The sequence below is a fragment of the Eumetopias jubatus genome, unplaced genomic scaffold, assembly GCF_037043125.1.
Source record: "Eumetopias jubatus isolate StellerSeaLion01/CBP00866 unplaced genomic scaffold, mEumJub1_p1.0 scaffold_1, whole genome shotgun sequence".
In the NCBI taxonomy this organism is placed as follows: domain Eukaryota; kingdom Metazoa; phylum Chordata; class Mammalia; order Carnivora; family Otariidae; genus Eumetopias; species Eumetopias jubatus.
The window spans coordinates 155,968,267-155,985,623 of record NW_028274807.1 but is presented as its reverse complement, the minus strand read 5'-3'; the positions used below and the strand labels follow the sequence as shown (position 1 = coordinate 155,985,623).

Below are 17,357 nucleotides of genomic sequence, written 5' to 3'. Positions count from 1 at the left end.
AATAGTATTTTCAGCAGTAGAATTTAATAATTCATCACTTCCATATAACACCCAGTGCTCAACACACCAAGTGCCCTCCTTAATACCCATCATCTATCTAACTCAATCCACCACGCACCTCCTTCCATCAACCCTGTTTGTTCTCTGTAAGAGTCTCATGTTTTATTCCCTTCCCGTATGTTCATTTGTTTTGTTCTTAAATTCCACATGAGTGAAATCATATGGTATTTGTCTTTGTCCAGCTGACTTATTTAACTTAGCATAATACATTAATTCTAGCTTCATCCATTTCATTGCAGATGGCGAGATTTCATTCCTTTTGATGGCTGAGTAATATTCCATTGTATGTATATACCACATCTTAATCCATTCATCAGTCAATGGATATTTGGGCTCTTTCCATACTTGGCTATTGTTGATAATGCTGGAATAAACATCAGGCTACTTGTACCCCTTTGAATCTGTACTTTCGTATCCTTTGGGTAAATACCTAGCAGTGTCATTGCTGGATTGTAGAGTAGTTCTATTTTTAACTTTTTGAGGAACATCCATACTATTTTCTACAGTGGCTGCACCAATTTGCATTCCCACCAACAGTACAAGAGGGTGCCCCTTTCTCCACATCCTTGTCTACACTTGTTCTTTCTTGTGTTATTAATTTAGCCATTCTGATAGGTGTGAGATGATATCTCATCGTGGTGTTGATTTGTATTTCCCTGATGCCAAGTGATGTTGAGCATCTTTTCATGTGCCTATTAACCAAGAAGATGTCTTCTTTGGAGAAGTCTCTGTTCATGTCTTCTGCCCATTTCTTGACTGGATTCTTTGTTTTTTGGGTGTTGAGTTTGATAAGTTCTTTATAGATCTTGGATACCAGCCCTTTATCTGATATGTCATTTGCAAATATCTTCTCCCATTCTGTAGGTTGCCTTTTAGTTTTGTCGACTGTTTCCTTTGCTGTGCAAAAGCTTTTTATGCTGATGAAGTCCCAATAGTTCATATTTGCTTTTTTTTCCCTTGCCTTTACAGATGTGTCTTGCAAGAAGTGGCTGCAGCTGAGGTCGAAGAGGTTACTGCCTATGTTCTCCTCTAGGATTTTGATGGATTCCTGTGTCACATTGAGGTCTTTCATCCATTTTGAGTTTATCTTTGTAAATGGTGTAAGAGAATGGTCCAGTTTCATTCTTCTGCATGTGGCTGTCCAATTTTCCCAGCACCATTTGTTGAAGTGACTATCTTTTTTCCATTGGATACTCTTTCCTGCTCTGTGGAAGTTTAGTTGACCATAGAGTTGAGGGTCCATTTCTGGATTCTATACTCTGTTCCATTGACCTGTGTATCTTTTTCTTTGCCAGTACCATACTGTTTTGATGATTACAGCTTTGTAATAGAGCTTAAAGTCTGGAATTGTGATGCCTCCAGGTTTGGTTTTCTTTTTCTACATTCTTTTGGCTATTCAGGGTCTTTTGTGGTTCCATACAAATTTTAGGACTGTTTGTTCCAGCTCTGTGAAAAATGCTGATGGTATTTTGATAGGGAATGAACTGAATATGTAGATTGCTCTGAGTAGCATAGACATTTTAACAATGTTTGTTCTTCCAGTCGATGAGCGTGCAGTGGTTTTCCATTTCTTTGTGTCTTCTTCAGTTTCTTATATAAGTGTTCTGTAGCTCTGAGTATAGATCCTTTACTTCTTTGGTTAGGCTTATTCCTAGGTATCTTATGTTTTTTGGTACAATTGTAAATGTGATCCATTCTTGGTTTCTCTTTTTCCTGCCTCATTGTTAGTGTACAGAAATGAAACTGACTTCTATGCATTGATTTTATATCCTGGGACTTTGCTGAATTCTAGCAATTTTTGGGTGAAGTCTTTTGGGTTTTCAACATAGAGTATCATGTTCTCTGAGATTGAGAGTTTACTACTTCTTCAATTTGGATGCCTTTTTTTTCTTTTTGTTGTCTGATTGCTGATGCTAGGACTTCCAGTACTGTGTTGAACAACAGTGGTGACAGTGGACATCTCTTATCTTCCTGACCTAAGGGGAAATGCTCTCAGTTTTTCCCCATTGAGGATGATATTCCCTCTTTCATATATGGCTTTTATGATGATGAGGTATGCTCTCTCCATCCCTACCCAGTGGAGAGGTTTTATCAAGAAAGGATGCTGAATTTTGTCATCTGCATCTGTTGAGAGGATCATATGGTACTTGTCCTTTCTTTTATTAATGTGATGTATCACATTGATTGATTTGTTGAACCACCCCTGCAGCCCAGGAATTAATCCCACTTTGTTGTAGTGAATAATCTTTTAAATGTCCTGTTGGATCCTGTTAGCCAGTATCTTGGTGAGATTTATTGCATCCTTGTTCATCAGGGATATTGGTCTGTAATTCTCCTTGTTGGTGGGGTCATTTTCTGGTTTTGGGATCAAGGTAACACTGGCCTCATACAATGAGTTCGGAAGTTTTTCTTCCATTTCTTTTTTTTTTAAAGATTTATTTATTTATGTTTGAGAGAGAAAAAGCACACAAGCAGGGGGAGGGGCAAAGGGAGAAGCAGACTCCCCGCTGAGCAGGGAGCACAATGTGGGACTCGATCCCAGGACCGTGGGATCATGACCTGAGCTGAAGGCAGATGCTTAACTCACTGAGCCACCCAGGTGCCCTTCCATTACTATTTTTTTTCTTTTTTTGAAACATTTTCAGGAGAACAGGTATTAATTCTTCTTTAAATGTTTGGTAGAATTCCACTGGGAGGCCGTCTGGCCATGGACTCTAGTTTATTGGGAGATTTTTGATAACTGCTTCAATTTCTTTGCTGGCTATGTGTCTGTTCAGCTTTTCTATTTCTTGTTTCAGTTTTGGTAGTTTATGTTTCTAGGAATGCATCCGTTTTTTTTAAGATTGTCTAACTTGTTGACATATAATTTTTCAGTAATATTCTCTTATAATTCTTTGTATTTCTTCATTGTTGGCAATGTTGTCTCCTCATTCCTTCATGACTTTATGTGGGTACTTTCTCTTTTCTTTTTGATATGTCTGGCTAGGGGTTTATCAATTTTATTAATTCTTTAAAAGAACCAGCTTCTAGTTTTCGTTGATCTGTTCTATACTGCTCTTTTGATTTCTATATCATTGATTTCTACTCTAATCTTTATTATTTATCTTCTACTGTATTTAGACTTGACTTTTCTTTTTCTAGTTCCCTAACCTTTAGGTTCTTGCTTCTTGAGGAAGGCCTGTATTGCCATATAGTTTTCTCTAGGACCTTCTATGCTGCATTCCAAAGGTTCTGAACTGTCGTGTTTTTGTTCTCATTTGCCTCCATGTATTTTTTTAAATTCTTTAATTTCTTGGTTGACTCATTCATTCTTTAGTAGGTTGCTCTTTAGCCTTCATGTATTTGTGTTTCTTCCAAGTTTTTTCTTGTAGTTGACTTCAAGTTTTAAAGCATTGTGGTCTGAAAATATGCTTTGTACTAGTTGAGACCTGATTTGTGACCTAGTATGTGATCTATTCTGGAGAATGTTCCATGTGCATTTAAGAAGACTGTTTATTCTGCTGCTCTAGGATGAAATGCTCTGATTATACCTGTGAAGTCCATCTGGTCCAGTGTGTCATTCAAAGCCCTTGTTTCCTTGTTGATCTTCTGCTTAGATGATCTGTACATTGCTGTAAATAGGGTGTTAATGTTCCCTATTATTATTGTATTATCAATGTGTTTCTTTAATTTGGTTATTTGTTGATTTATATGTTTGGTTGCTCCCATGTTAGGTGCATAAATATTTACAACTGTTAATATTCTTGTTTGATATACCCCTGTATTATTGTATAGTGTCCTCCTTCATCTCTTTTACAGTCTTTGGTAAAATCTAGTTTGTCTGATGTAAGGATGGCTACACCATCTTTCTTTTGATGTCCATTGGCGTGGTTAATGGTTCTCCACCCCCTCACTTTCAATCTGGAGGTGTCTTTAGGTCTAAAATGAGTCTTTTGTAAATAGTATATCCATGGGTCTTGTTTTTTTATCCATTCTGATACCCCAGATCTTTTGATTGGAGCATTTAGTCCTTTTAATTCAGAGTAATTATTGAAAGATGTGAACACTAGTATATACATGCTACAATTGAGAAGTATTTTCCTTTATATACAAGTAACTGAGCTGTCCATTAAAAATTTTTAAAAAAAAGATGAATTTAGTGCTATTGTATTCCTTGTAAAGTTGGTGTTCCTGTAAATTGTTTCTGTTCCTTTCTGGTCTTTTTTACTTTTGGGCTCTCTCTGCTCAAAGAACCCCCTTTAATATTTCTTGCAGGGCTGTTTTAGTGTTCATAAATTCCTTTAGTTTTTGTTTGTCCTGGAAACTATTCTGAATGACAGCTTGCTGGATAAAGTATTCTTGACCACATATTTTTCCAATTTAGCACATTGACTATATCATGCCAGTCCTTTCTGGCCTGCTAGGTCTCCATGGACAGCTTTGCTGCCAGCTTTATGTTTCTACTCTTGTAGGTTGAGGACCTTTTTTCCTCCCGAGCTGTTTTCAGGATTTTCTCTTTATCTCTGAAATTTGCAAGCTTCGTTATTATATGTCAAGGTGTTGACCTATTTTTATTGATTTCAAGGGGCATTCTCTGTGTCTCCTGGACTTGAATGCCTGTTAACTTCCCCAATTTAGGGAAGTTCTCAGCTCCAATTTGTTCAGATAAGCCTTCTGCCCTTCTCTCCTTCTCCTCATCTTCTGGGACCCCTATTATCCAGATATTATTTGTTTTATGGAATCGCTGAGTTCTCTGAGTTTTCCTTCATGATCTAATAGTTTCCTTTCTCTCTTCTTTTCAGCTTCTTCATTTTCTGTCATTTTATCTTCTATATCACTGATTCACTCTTCTACCTCGTTCATTTTCATTTTTATAGCCTCCACTTGAACGTGCATCTTGGTAATAGCATTTTTAATTTTGACCTGACCAGTTTTTATTTCTTTTATTTCTATAGTACAGGATTCTCTATTGTCTTCTGCTTTTTTCAAGCCCAACTAGTATCTTTATAATTGTTTTAAATTTTAGTTCAGTCATCTTACTTATATCCATATTGATAAATCCCTAGCCGTGTGTACTACCTCCTGTTCTTTCTTTTGGAGTGAATTTCTTTAGCTCTTCATTTTGTCTAGAAAAGAATAGAAGAAAGAGAGAAAAGAACAAGAACAACAACGAAAAGAGGGAAAAACAAACAAAAAACACCAAAACAAAAAACAAAAAAATACCAAAAAACAAAGAAAAAACACAAAACTAAAAACTAGATCCTGGGTGTGTTTGTTCTGCTTGTTAAAGGAAATTAGGTTGGGAAATGAGAAAGAAAAAAAAACATATATATGTAATATATATATATATATATATATATATATATAGGGAAGTAAAAAGTAAAAATACATATACATAACATATAAAAGCTAAAATTAAAAAAGGATAAAGAATTCAAAGAATAAGAAAATAACTGAAAAATTAATACTGAAAAATTAAAGAATAAAAAAAAAGAATGCTATATATTGTTTTCCCCAAAAGATGAAGCTTTTCCGTCATCTTTGATCAGTAAACTTGGTGTGAGCCAGTTGTTCCTGCTAGTCTTCTGGGGGGAGGGGCAGGTTGCATTGATTCTCAGGTGGACTTGTCCTATTGCAGATGTGCCTCCCTTGGGCAGAGGTAGGGCTCTGTCAGTGGCTCTGGATTCCACTATGTGGTGTTGTTTTGCTCCCTGCAGGCTTTCAAAACTGTGGGTGGGATGCATATAGAGGCCCTCCTCTCTCCAGGCCTCCCTCTTCAGCCCTCACAGAAAAGCAGTCCATCATTTTAGTCTCCCCTATTTTCATCAGAACTCTGTTCACCCGGCCTGTGACCAAGTGCTTTTTATTTCAGGCACATGACTTTCAGAACTCTAAATTTTACAGATTCCTGTGGTGTGGACCTGCTCCATTCCTTCTGGGGGATGGTGGGGGATCTCCCCATGCTTCTGCCTTTTGCTTGACCTGTTTCAGAAAAGAGGTCACACAACCATGTGTTGGTTTGCAGTTCATGGCAACATAGAGCAGAAAGCTAACACCTAGACTCACTGTACTTCCCTACTCCTATGCCTGTGAACTCTACCACTCTCAGGCCCCACCCATTCTTCTTGTGACCCCAGGGATCCTGATACCACACTATCACACGTGGGATTCCACCTGACTCACCACCTGAGCACCTTTAAGCCAGGGATGTACTCCACTGTAACAGACATCTAAAAGTTCCGATTTTTCACTCTACTTCTTATAATACTTTGTGGTAGCCTCCTTAAGCCAGCTCCCTCGCCCCCATCTTATCCTCTGATATATCACCCTGGATTCAGGTCTGCACACCTCCTACCTTTCAAAAAGTCGCTTTTGTACTTGCAGAATTGCAGCATTTCTTTTCTCTGATATTTGATTGATTTCTCAGGTGTTCAGAATGATTTGAATACTATCTAGCTATATTCAAGGGACCAGACAAACTTAGGGTCACCTACTCCTCTGCCATCTGAACTTCTCCTCCACTAGTGGTATTTTGATACGGATTGCATTAAATGTGTAGATTGGTTTGGGTAGTACAGACATTTTAACTATGTATGTTCTTCCAGTCCATGAGCATGGAATGTTTTCCAATTTCTTTGTGTGCGCTTCTATTAATTTCATAAAGTTTTTATAGTTTTCAGGGTACAGATCTTTTACCTCAGTGGTTAGGTGTATTCCTAAGTATCTTCTTGTTTTTGGTGCAATCTTAAATGGGATCAGTTCTGTGATTTCTTTTTTTTCTGCCTCATTCTTGGAATATAGAAATGGAACAGATTTCTATATTTTGATTTTATATCCTGTGACTCTGCTGAGTTCATGTATTAGTTCTAGCAATTTTTTGGTGGAGTCTTTTGGGTTTTCTACATAAAATAGTATATTATCTACAATAGTGAAAGTTTTACTTCTTCCTTGACGATTTGGATGCCTTTTCTTTTTTTTCTTTGATTGCTGAGGCTGACTTCCAGTACTGTCTTAAATAGTAATGGTGAGAGTGGACAATCCCCATCTTGTTGCTTACCACAGAGGAAAAGTTCTCAGTTTTTCCCCATTGAGAATATTAGCCTGTGGGTCTTTCATATATGGCCTTTATGATGTTGAGGCATATTCCATCTATCTCTACTTTGTTGAGAGTTTTTATCAAGAATGGATACTGTATTTTGTCAGATGCTTTTTCTGCATCTATTGAGAGGATCATATGGTTCTTATTCTTTCTTTTATTAATGTGGTGGATCATGTTGATTAAATTGTGAATATTGAAATGACTCCTGCAGCCCAGGGATAAATCCCACCTGATCGTGGTTTATGATTCTTTTAATGTACTCTTGGGTTTGATTAGCTAGTATCTTTTTGAGAATTTTTGTATCCATGTTCATCGGGGATATTGGATTGTAATTATTCTTTTTAGTGAAGTCTTTGTGTGATTTTGGAATCAAGGTAATGCTGAATGAGTTTGGAAATTTTCCTTCCATTCTACTTTTTTGGAACAGTTTGGGAAGAGTAGGTGTTAACTCTTCTTTAAATGTCTGGTACAGTTCTTCTGGGAAGCCTTCTTTTTGGCCCTGTACTTTTGTTTATTGGGAGATTTTTGATTACTGATTAAATTTCTTTGCTGGTTGTGCTCAGATTTTCTATTTCTTCCTGTTTCAGTTTTGGTAGTTTGTATATGTTAGGAATGCATCTGTTTCTTCTAGATTGCTCAGTTTGTTGGCATATAATTTTTTTTATAATATTCTAATTGTATTTCTGTGGGGTCTTGGTTGTGATCTCTCCTCTTTCATTCATGATTTTATCTGTTTGGGTCCTTTCTCTTTTCTTTTTGATAAGTCTGGCTAGAGGTTTATCGATTTTATTAATTATTTCAAATAACCAGCTCTTATTTTCATTGATCTGTTCTACTGGGATTTTATTTGTTTGTTTCTTGCTTCCACCTATTTTTTTCCTTTAATTTTTTGGTAAACTCATTCATTCTTTAGTAGGGTGTTCTTTAATTTCCATATATTTGTCGTCTTTCTAAATTTTTTCTTACTGTTGTCTTCTATTTTTTCTAGTATACTCTTTGTTTTCTGTAGTGTATTTTTAATTTCAGTTATTGAGTTCTTCATCTCTGTTTCTTTTTAATGTTTTGTATCTCTTTGTTGAGGGTCTTACTGAGGTCTTCTCAAGTTCAGTGAGTAGCCTCATGATTAGTTGAAATTCTCTATCAGGCATATCATGTATCTCCATTTCATTGAGGTCTTTTGCTGATATTTTATCCTGTACTTTCATTTCAGACATATTCCTTTGCTTTCTCATTTTGTCTAAGTCTCTGTGTCTGTTTCTATGCGTTAGGAAAATCAGCTATATCTCCTACTCTGGAAAGTAGTGCCCTTTGAAGAAGAGGTCCTGTAGTACAGTGTCCTCTGTTCACCAGAACCTGACACTTCAGAGGTATTTCTTATGTGTGTTGCATGCACCCTACTGTTGTGGCTGAACCATGTTTACATTCTGTCCATCATCTGCAATGGCTCTCTTTGCCTGTTGTGGTCATGGTTTGGTTTCTCTATTGTTAGTGGGCCAGTCTGTGGCCACCTTGGGCTTGAGTTGCGTGAGACCAGATGTTTTCCAGAGCTGCGGTAGCATCAAACTACAGGACACTCTCCCTATGTTGTTCCCTGAGAATCTTTAATCAGTAGGTGGGGCCTGCTCTCAGACCAGATTTCTGCCCCCAGCCCACTGTTGGGGCCCCAGTAGACTGGTGTATGTGGTTTTCTTCCCCGCTCTGCTGGGCAGGAGTTACTTTGGATTGGTGCTGGTCCCTTTTGGGTCTGCTTGCACACTGCCAGCTTGTGGCACCACTTTGAATGGAATGCTGCCAAGGACCTGTTGGAGGGGGCGGGTCACAGGAGATCGGGGTGCTATGAACAAGCTATGTGGAGAATGTTCTCACTGTGCTGATTCCGACAGGTGTCCCTGCATATAGGCTGCAGGGATTGGGAGGGAAATGGTGCCCACCAACTCTTGTTCTTGGGAGAAGTTTCCCAAAGACACCTGCCCCTCTAGCACACACTTTTGAGATTAGTAAATAAATTTCTTTCTTGTATATCCAAGGTGTTTTTCAAATTGCTTCTTCTGTGCTGTATCTCAGTGGGGTTGTTTGTTGCACTTTTCTTTTAAGCACGAGGACTCAGTTTCCCATTGCCCTCCCCAGAGCCGATCCTGCTGATTTTTAAAGTTGGTGTTAAGCACCGCTGGTTGTAAAAACTTGAGATGTTAAGCCCTCTGGTTGTCACAGTCAGGTATTATGGAGATTCATCTTCCCAGTACAGGTTCCCTGTACCTGGGGTGCCTGGTGTGGGGTTTCCTCCACTCCTCTCTCCACCTGCATCGTCCCTCCTGGCCATGTCTCTGCCCTTCTTATCCTCTTCAGTGTGGCCTCTTCTGTACAATTAGCTGTGGAGAGGAGTCTATTCTGCTAGTCTTCTGGTTGTTTTCTGGGTTATTTACACTGATGTGGGTGTTATCAGGTGTATCTGTGGGACCATATGAGACTAGGATCCTCCTACTCCTCCATCTTCCCTGGAAGCACCCCCAGCTTTTTTTTTTTCCCAGTTTTTTGCCTAAGTGCTGTGGCTACAACCTCCTGTACAGTGTTAAGAAGAAGAATTGAAAGTGGATATCCTTGTTTGTTCTCAATTCTTGGGGAAAGCATTTGGTCTTTATTAAGTATGTTAGCTGTGGGTTTTTGTAGAGGCTTTTTATCACAATTAGAAGCTCCTTTCTATTCCTAGTGATTATATTTGTCCTGAAAAATTTGGGGGCGCTTGTGTGGCTTAGTCGGTTAAGCTTGTCTGCCTTCAGCTCAGGTCATGATCTCAGGGTCCTGGGATCCAGCCCTTTGTCGGACTCTGTTCAGTGGGGAGTCTGCTTCTCCCTCTCCCTCTGTGATCTCTCTAGCTTTTGCTCTCTCAAATAAATAAATAAATAATCTTTAAAAAAAAAGTATGGAGGGGCGCCTGGGTGGCTCAGTTGGTTAAGCGCCTGCCTTCGGCTCAGGTCATGATCCTGGAGTCCCAGGATCGAGTCCTACATCAGGCTCCCTGCTTAGCGGGGTCTGCTTCTCTCTCTGACCCTCCCCCCCTCTCATGTGCTCTCTCTCTCTCTCATTCTCTCTCTCAAATAAATAAAATCTTTAAAAAAAAAGTATGGATTTTGTCAATTTTTTTTCTTTCTACTGACATGTGATTTTTGTTTTGTGTTTATTGATATGTTAAAAAATAGTCTTGCATTCCTAGGATAAATCTCAATTGGTCATGGGGTATAATTCTTTTTATATGTTACTGCATTTCAGTGTGCTAGTATACTGTTGAGAATTTTTGCATTTGTATGCATAAGAGATACTGGTTTGTCTGATTTTGGTATTAAGGTAATACTGACCTCATAGAATGAACTGGAAAGTTCTTCCTCTTCTGTTTTGAAGAGTTTATGAAGAATCAGTATTACTTTTTTTTTTTAAGATTTTATTTCTTTATTTGTCAGAGAGAGAGAGAGCACAAGCAGGGGGAGCAGTAGGCAGAGGGAGAAGCAGGCTTCCCGCTGAGCAGGGAGCCCCATGTGGGACTCATTCCCAGGACGCTGGCAGGATCATGACCTGAGTCAAAGGCAGACACTTAACCGACTGAGCCACCCAGGTGTCCCAATTATTATTTTTTCTTCAAGTATCTGGTAGAACTTAGCAATAAAGCCATCTGGGTCTTTGCTTTTCTTTATGGATGGTTTTGCCTACTAATTTAATCTCTTTATTTGTTATAGGTCTGTCCAGATTTTGTGTTTCTTCTTGAATCAATTTTAGTAAAGTTTGTGTTTAAAACTACTATAACTTGTTTTCATCAAAAGTATGTAACTTGTTGGCAAAAATTGTTTTATTTTTAAATAAGTTTTTAAAAATTTCCTGTAAAGTCACTAGTATGTTTCTTTTTTCATTTCTCATTTACATAGTTTGAATCTTTTTTCTTCATCAGTGTATTTAGAGGTTTATTAATCTTGTTGATCTTTTCAGTGAACCAGTTTATTTCATTGATTTTCTCTTTTGTTTTTCTAATCTTTGTTTCATTAATTTCCACTATATTCTTTACTGTTTTTTTCCTTCTGCTTGCTTTAGGTTTAGTTGGCTCTTCTTTTTCCAGTGTTTTAAGGTGAAAGGTTAGGTTGTTGATTTGAGATTTTTTTTTTTTTAATCACTATGGCGTTGCAGAATAAAATTCCCTCTAAGCACTCCCTGAATTACTTGAAGGGGTTCCTTCTCACAGGAACCACTAGTATTTTAGTTCTTGATTTTTTTTATTCATAACTAATCAAAAGTCTTAACTATGCTTTTTTGATGCCAAAAGTTATACCTTAGAGCACTCAGTTATACCTTAGAGCACCTTAGAGTTATACCTTAGAGAAAAAATTCCTAAGTTGATGTTCGCTAATCAGTTAGGTACTTGAAACAATTTTAAAGTGTTATTTGAAAGTAGAACTTATTTATTTTTATTATGTTCAATTAGCCAACATATATTGCATCATTAGTTTTTGCTGTAGTGTTCAGCGATTCATTAGTTGTGTATAACACCCAGTGCTCATCACAGCGTGTGCCCTCCTTAATACCCATCACCCGGTTGGACTTAAAGCATGATGAAGCTAATGGCAACCTCCAACTACTTAAATTAGTTCAGTAGAAATTTGACGGGATCCAGGAGGTTGCCATTATGCTTTAAGTCCAAGCTTTAATTATAATCATGATTTTCAAGGACTCTAACATTGGTTATTATTATTATAATAGGCCTCGTTATACTGCAACAAAATGATGAGAACTGAATGTTTAAGTTGTACAAACATAGCTTAGAAGCCAGTTTTGAAGATCATTCTTACTGTCTTCTCATACCTGTTCCACTGGATAAAAGGACTAACACTTTTTCTTCTTCATTTTTAAGTAAAGTAAATGTTAAATTTAAAAAATTAGTCTTGTGGACACTCAACAATAAATGAAGAATTTTCAGGTATTGCTTAAATGTTATTACTAGGTACCAAGACTGATTTAAATGTGTTCTAAAAATCAGTGTATTTCTCAGGGGAAGTAATAATAAATATGAATATCTGTTCTCAATGTATCAAAGCAGAATTCAATATATCAATATCAAAGCAGATTAGCATTATATATTCATTTTTGTTAGGTGATTTGGTATATAATAGAAAATTTATTCAAGTGGACTTTGAAATATCCATTAATATAAATGTGAATGTCAAAGAATGTTTCTAAGACATTATGTCATAATAAATACATCTAGTTTTTCCATGTAAAATAATATTAGTGCAATATAAACTTAAGTAGAAATGTAAAACATTTGAATTGCTATCCTTTATATTAAAATGGTTTAAAATGTAAAAAAAGAATGGCTTGAGAGAGCAAGGAGAGGTGACCGGCTTTGGCTTTTATATGGTTAGCATGGGGTTGGGGTGAGGATTTTTGTACACAGGCCAGGGGCTTGTGTACTTTGAACTTCCTGCCGGTGCTAAGGGAGCACTTGGGCTTTATTTCTTTGTCCAGATGTTGGCAAGAAGGAGTACGAGTGGTGGGGCTTGAAAGCTGTCAGCAGTCAGACATCAAAAATGAAGTCAGACTCTTAATTACGTAAAACCATAATACCTCCTGCTCTGCCCTCCAGTCCTTAACTACCCTGGCAACCACTAATCTGTTGTCCATGTCTATACTTTTGCTATTTGAAGAATGTATAAATAGAGTAATACACTGTGTTACCTTTTCAGGTTGGCTCTTTTCATTCATCGTCATTCTCTAGACATGCATGCAAGTTGTTGCATATACTCCTTCTTTTTATTGCAGGTAGTGTTCCATAGTATAGTAGTACCTCAGTTTGTTTATTCTTCCATTGCAGGACATCTGGTTGGTTTCCAGTTTGGGGCTATTATGAATAAGCTGCAGTGAACAATTGTGTACAAGTTTTTCTGTGGACATAAGTTTTCATTTTTGGGGGATATATGTCTGGGTGTACAACTGCTAGGTTGTATGTTAAGTTTTTAAGAAACTGCCAGACTGTTTCCCACAGTGGCTATACAATTTACATTCCCACTAGTAATGGATGAGTGATCTGGTTTCTTTGTATCCTCAATAGCATTTGGTGTTGTCACTTTTTTTATTTTAGCCATTTTGTTAGATATATAGTGATTATCTTATATAGTGATTTTAATTTGAATTTCTCCAATGGCTAATCATGTTAAACATTTTTTCTTGTCCTTATTTGTATTTATTTTCATGTCTTTTGCCCATTTTCTTATGGAACTATTTGCCTTTTTTACTGTTGAGTTTTGAGAATTCTTTATATAGTCAGATACTAGTCCTTTGTCAGGTATGTGCGTTGTAAATATAATCTTCTAGTCTGTAGTTTGTCTCTCATGCTGTCAACAAGGGTCTTCCTAGAGCAGAGTTTTACATTTTGATGAGGTCCAGTTTATCAGTTTTCCCTTTTATGGATCATGCTTTTGGTATCAATTCTAATAACTTTGCCTAGCCTTAGATCATAAAGATTTTCTCCTATGCTTTTCTGTAAAAGTTGTATAGTTTTATGTTTTATATTTAAGTCTGGGATTCATTTTGAATTGATTTTTGTATAAGATGTGAGGTTGAAGTTGACTTTCATTACTTTGCCTGTGAATGTCCAATTCCTCCATCAGTATTTGTTGAAAAGACTATCTTTCCTCCTTTGAATTGCTTTTTGTACCTTTATGAAAAATCAGGTGGGCACATCTGCAGGGTAGACTCCTACACTATGGTGTGGCCTGCAGCATAAACTCTTTCCCTAGGTGTGAAATAACATTCACTGAGAACCCAAAATGTGCCCAGGTAGTTTTTTCTAAAAACCCCACAACCACACCCATTTTATACAGTGAGGCCACAGAGATTTTAAGAGGTAAAGTGATGCCTCCGTAGTCATACAGTTAATAAGTGGGGAGTTGGATTTGAACCCAGGTCAGTCTTAGTTCATGTTCTCTTCTCTGTACACTAAGCTCTGATGTCTCCTGAAAGTGGCTTAAACCTTTGGACAGCCTCCATTATGATGAATTACAAAAGGAAATAAGGAGTTTAGTAGAGAGCTGGATTTGTAGTGTCCAAAGTATAGTTCTTAATGCATTGGTGGGGGTCACAGTCATTTAAAGGATTCCTAATCAGCATTTGTTATGTTTTTGAATTGCTTGAGATATTTTAGAATATTATATTACAGTATTAGTAAAGTCACATTCGATATTACAAATTAGTTGGACATATTTGTGTTGGTCTATTTCAGGTTTTTCTTTTCCACTGATTTATGTATCTCTTCCTCCACTAGTACCACAGTTTCTCTCTTTTTTTAAATTTTTATTTAAATTCTAGTTTGTTAACATACAGTGTTATATTAGTTTCAGGTGTACAACATAGTGATTCAACACTTCCATACATCACCCTGTGCTCATCACAAGTGCACTCCTTCATGCCCATCACCTTTTTTGACCCATCCCCCACCCACCTCCCTTCTGGTAACCAGCAGTTTGTTCTCTATAGTTAAGGGTCTGTTTCTTGGTTTGGCCTCTCTCTCTCTTTCTCTCCCCCCCTTTTTGCTCATTTGTTTTTTCTTAAATTCCATATATGAGTGAAATCATATGGTATTTGTCTTTCTCTGGCTGACTTATTTCACTTAACGTAATATTCTCTAGCTCCAGCTATGTTGTTGCAAATGGCAAGATTTCATTCTTTTTTGATGGCTGAGAAATACTTCAGTGTATATGTATACCATATCTTCCATATCTGTTCATCAGTCGATGGACGCTCGGGTTGTTTCCATAATTTGGCTACTGTGGACAATGCTGCTATAAACTTTGGGGTGCATGTATCCCTTCGAATTAGTATTCTTGTATTTGGGTAAATACCTAGTAGTGCAATTGCTGGATCCACAATCTTGATTATTATAGCTCTAAGTCTTGAAGTTAAATAGATGATGTCCTCATACTTTATTCTAATTTTTAAAAGTTGTTTTAGCTATTGTAATTCCTTTGTTTTTCCACATAAATTTTAGGATAATCTTGTCTATATATACAAAAAACTTTGCTGAGATATTGACAGGAGTAGCATTAAATGTGTAGATCTTTTAATGGAGAAGTGACATCTTTACTATGTCAAGTCTTCTAGTAGATGATACGGTATGTCTGTCCATTTATTTAGATCTTTGGTTTCTTTTATCAGCCATTTGTAATTTTTAACATACAAGCCCTGTAAATGTTTTCCTGTATTCTGGGATATTTCTTAGTTTACCACAATATGTGACAATCTAGCCCTGGTCTGCTTAATATTGGCAGGCATGATCATGCAAATCTTCCTGTGTCCTCTTTTCATACATCCAAAGATGATCCTGGCTACCAGGATCTAACTGCACCATCATTCTCACATCCCTCCTGAACAATAATACTGGTTATTTTAGTCTCTTGCCAGTGACATCTGATGTCCCAGCAAATGGCATTGCCCACTACGATGCTGAAAAACTACTCCTGAGGTCCCAGCAGCGACACGGCTAACATAGATTTGGTTCGCACTCTGCTGGGTAGACCCTGAGCAGGAGTGATGCCTCCAGGTAGGTGGTATGCTGTCCATCCAGCTCAGGCCCAGGCTTCAAGGGAACGAGGGCGTCTTCAGATGGTAAAGAAGGAAGAAGAGGATGAAGGCTACACTTCAGTGCAGGCTGCCAGGCCACAGACACTCAACCGTTCTGGCCAGGAACTGTTTCGCCAGCTCTTCAGGCAGCTTCGTTACCATGAATCTTCTGGGCCTCTAGAGACTTTCAGCAGGCTCCGGGAGCTCTGCCGCTGGTGGCTGAGGCCTGACATTCTCTCCAAGGCCCAGATCCTGGAGCTGCTGGTGCTGGAGCAGTTCCTGAGCATCCTGCCCGGGGAGCTCCGGACCTGGGTACAACTGCATCACCCTGAGAGTGGTGGGGAGGCTGTGGCCCTGCTGGAAGAGCTGCAGAGGGACCTCAATGGGACACCATGCAGGGTGAGTGTGAGCAAGTGTGCAGTTCCCAGTGAACTCTGCCTATCAGTCAGCCGCTCATCTAGAGTGTGTGGGTTGGGCCTCTGAACCCTCAGCATTGAGGAAGGCAGGGAATGTCTTTCCTTCTCATTCCCACAGCACCTAAGCAGCTGAGAACTAGACCCTGAGCCAAGGACCTTTGAGCTGGCAGCCCTTCCCACCTTGCCAGAGGACAGTCGGCTCCAGAAAGAGGGTCAGCAAGTATCTGTAGATAACAGTAATGAGCTTTTGGACACAGTGACTTACATTATGCGAGTCCATCTCCACATATCTAATTTGACTTGATACTGACCTGTTAAGTGGGAGTGATATCTCTCTTGCTGTTGGAGTCAGGACTCCTGACTTCTGAATACATGGTAAGACCTATAAATGCACTCGCAGCATGTTCCTTCTTTCTTTTGAGGATTTGTTCTGTGCAGGGGTCAGGGGTAAGAAGAGTATTGAGGGTCAGCCCAGGGCCAAGAAATTGGAAGACTTTATTTCACAGCCTCATTGTTCGAGCATTGTTCACGTTCTTTCAGAAACTCAGTTTATTGAAAAGAATATGCAGAACTGATCTAACAATGAGAATTTATTCAGTGTATATTTGAATGCTCACCATGTGCCCAGCCCCAGCCTTAGCACCAGGAAACAGCTGACTGCCCCAGTGCTGATGGTAGAGCAGCCAGTCAGTCAAAGTGAGCTCTGCCTGCCCCTTCTGCCCCACACAGGTGAGTTTCTCAATGCTTCTTATAGCTTTGGAGGTTCGTTTTTTTGTTTTTTTGTTTTTAAGAGCGTTTATCATTTTTGTAGGCTTCTTTAAAATTTTTTTCAATAAAAATATATGTAATTCTACATATATGATTCATGCATAAATGAAAGTTACCTTTAAGATTTCTGGAACATATCTGACATACTTTTCTCCCAAATATAATATCAAATTAAGTCAATCAAGTAACACATCTGACTGAACATCTACCAGCAGTAAATGGTAATATATCAATGCAAGATATGGCTATTAAAAAAGAAAACCTTTTTGCTTAACATTGGTTGCTATTTTTAAAAATCTAAGAGCATTTATCATTTTTACTAAAACACCAAGATGTTTAAAAGGATCGAAAAATCATTGATTAAAGCAAATAAGGTACATAGTAGGTACAAAATTGTGGCTTGCTTACATTTAACACATTTAGAGCTAGATGTAAGGTTT

At 38.0% G+C, this 17,357-nt stretch overlaps 1 protein-coding gene across 2 annotated transcripts in view; it reads left to right on the top strand.

The window, feature by feature from the left end:
• ZNF445 (zinc finger protein 445) overlaps positions 1–17,357 on the top strand; it is a 50,178-nt gene that overhangs the window by 22,515 nt on the left and 10,306 nt on the right. The window contains exons 1-2 of one of the 2 annotated variants that reach the window (XM_088026862.1): positions 1,035–1,123; positions 15,564–16,132. In XM_088026862.1, the coding sequence (XP_087882988.1) occupies positions 15,704–16,132 (429 nt within the window). In that variant the 5' untranslated portion in view covers positions 1,035–1,123; positions 15,564–15,703. Of the gene's footprint in view, positions 1–1,034; positions 1,124–15,563; positions 16,133–17,357 lie in introns of those variants that run through there. The other variant, XM_028107044.2, reaches the window with a different exon arrangement.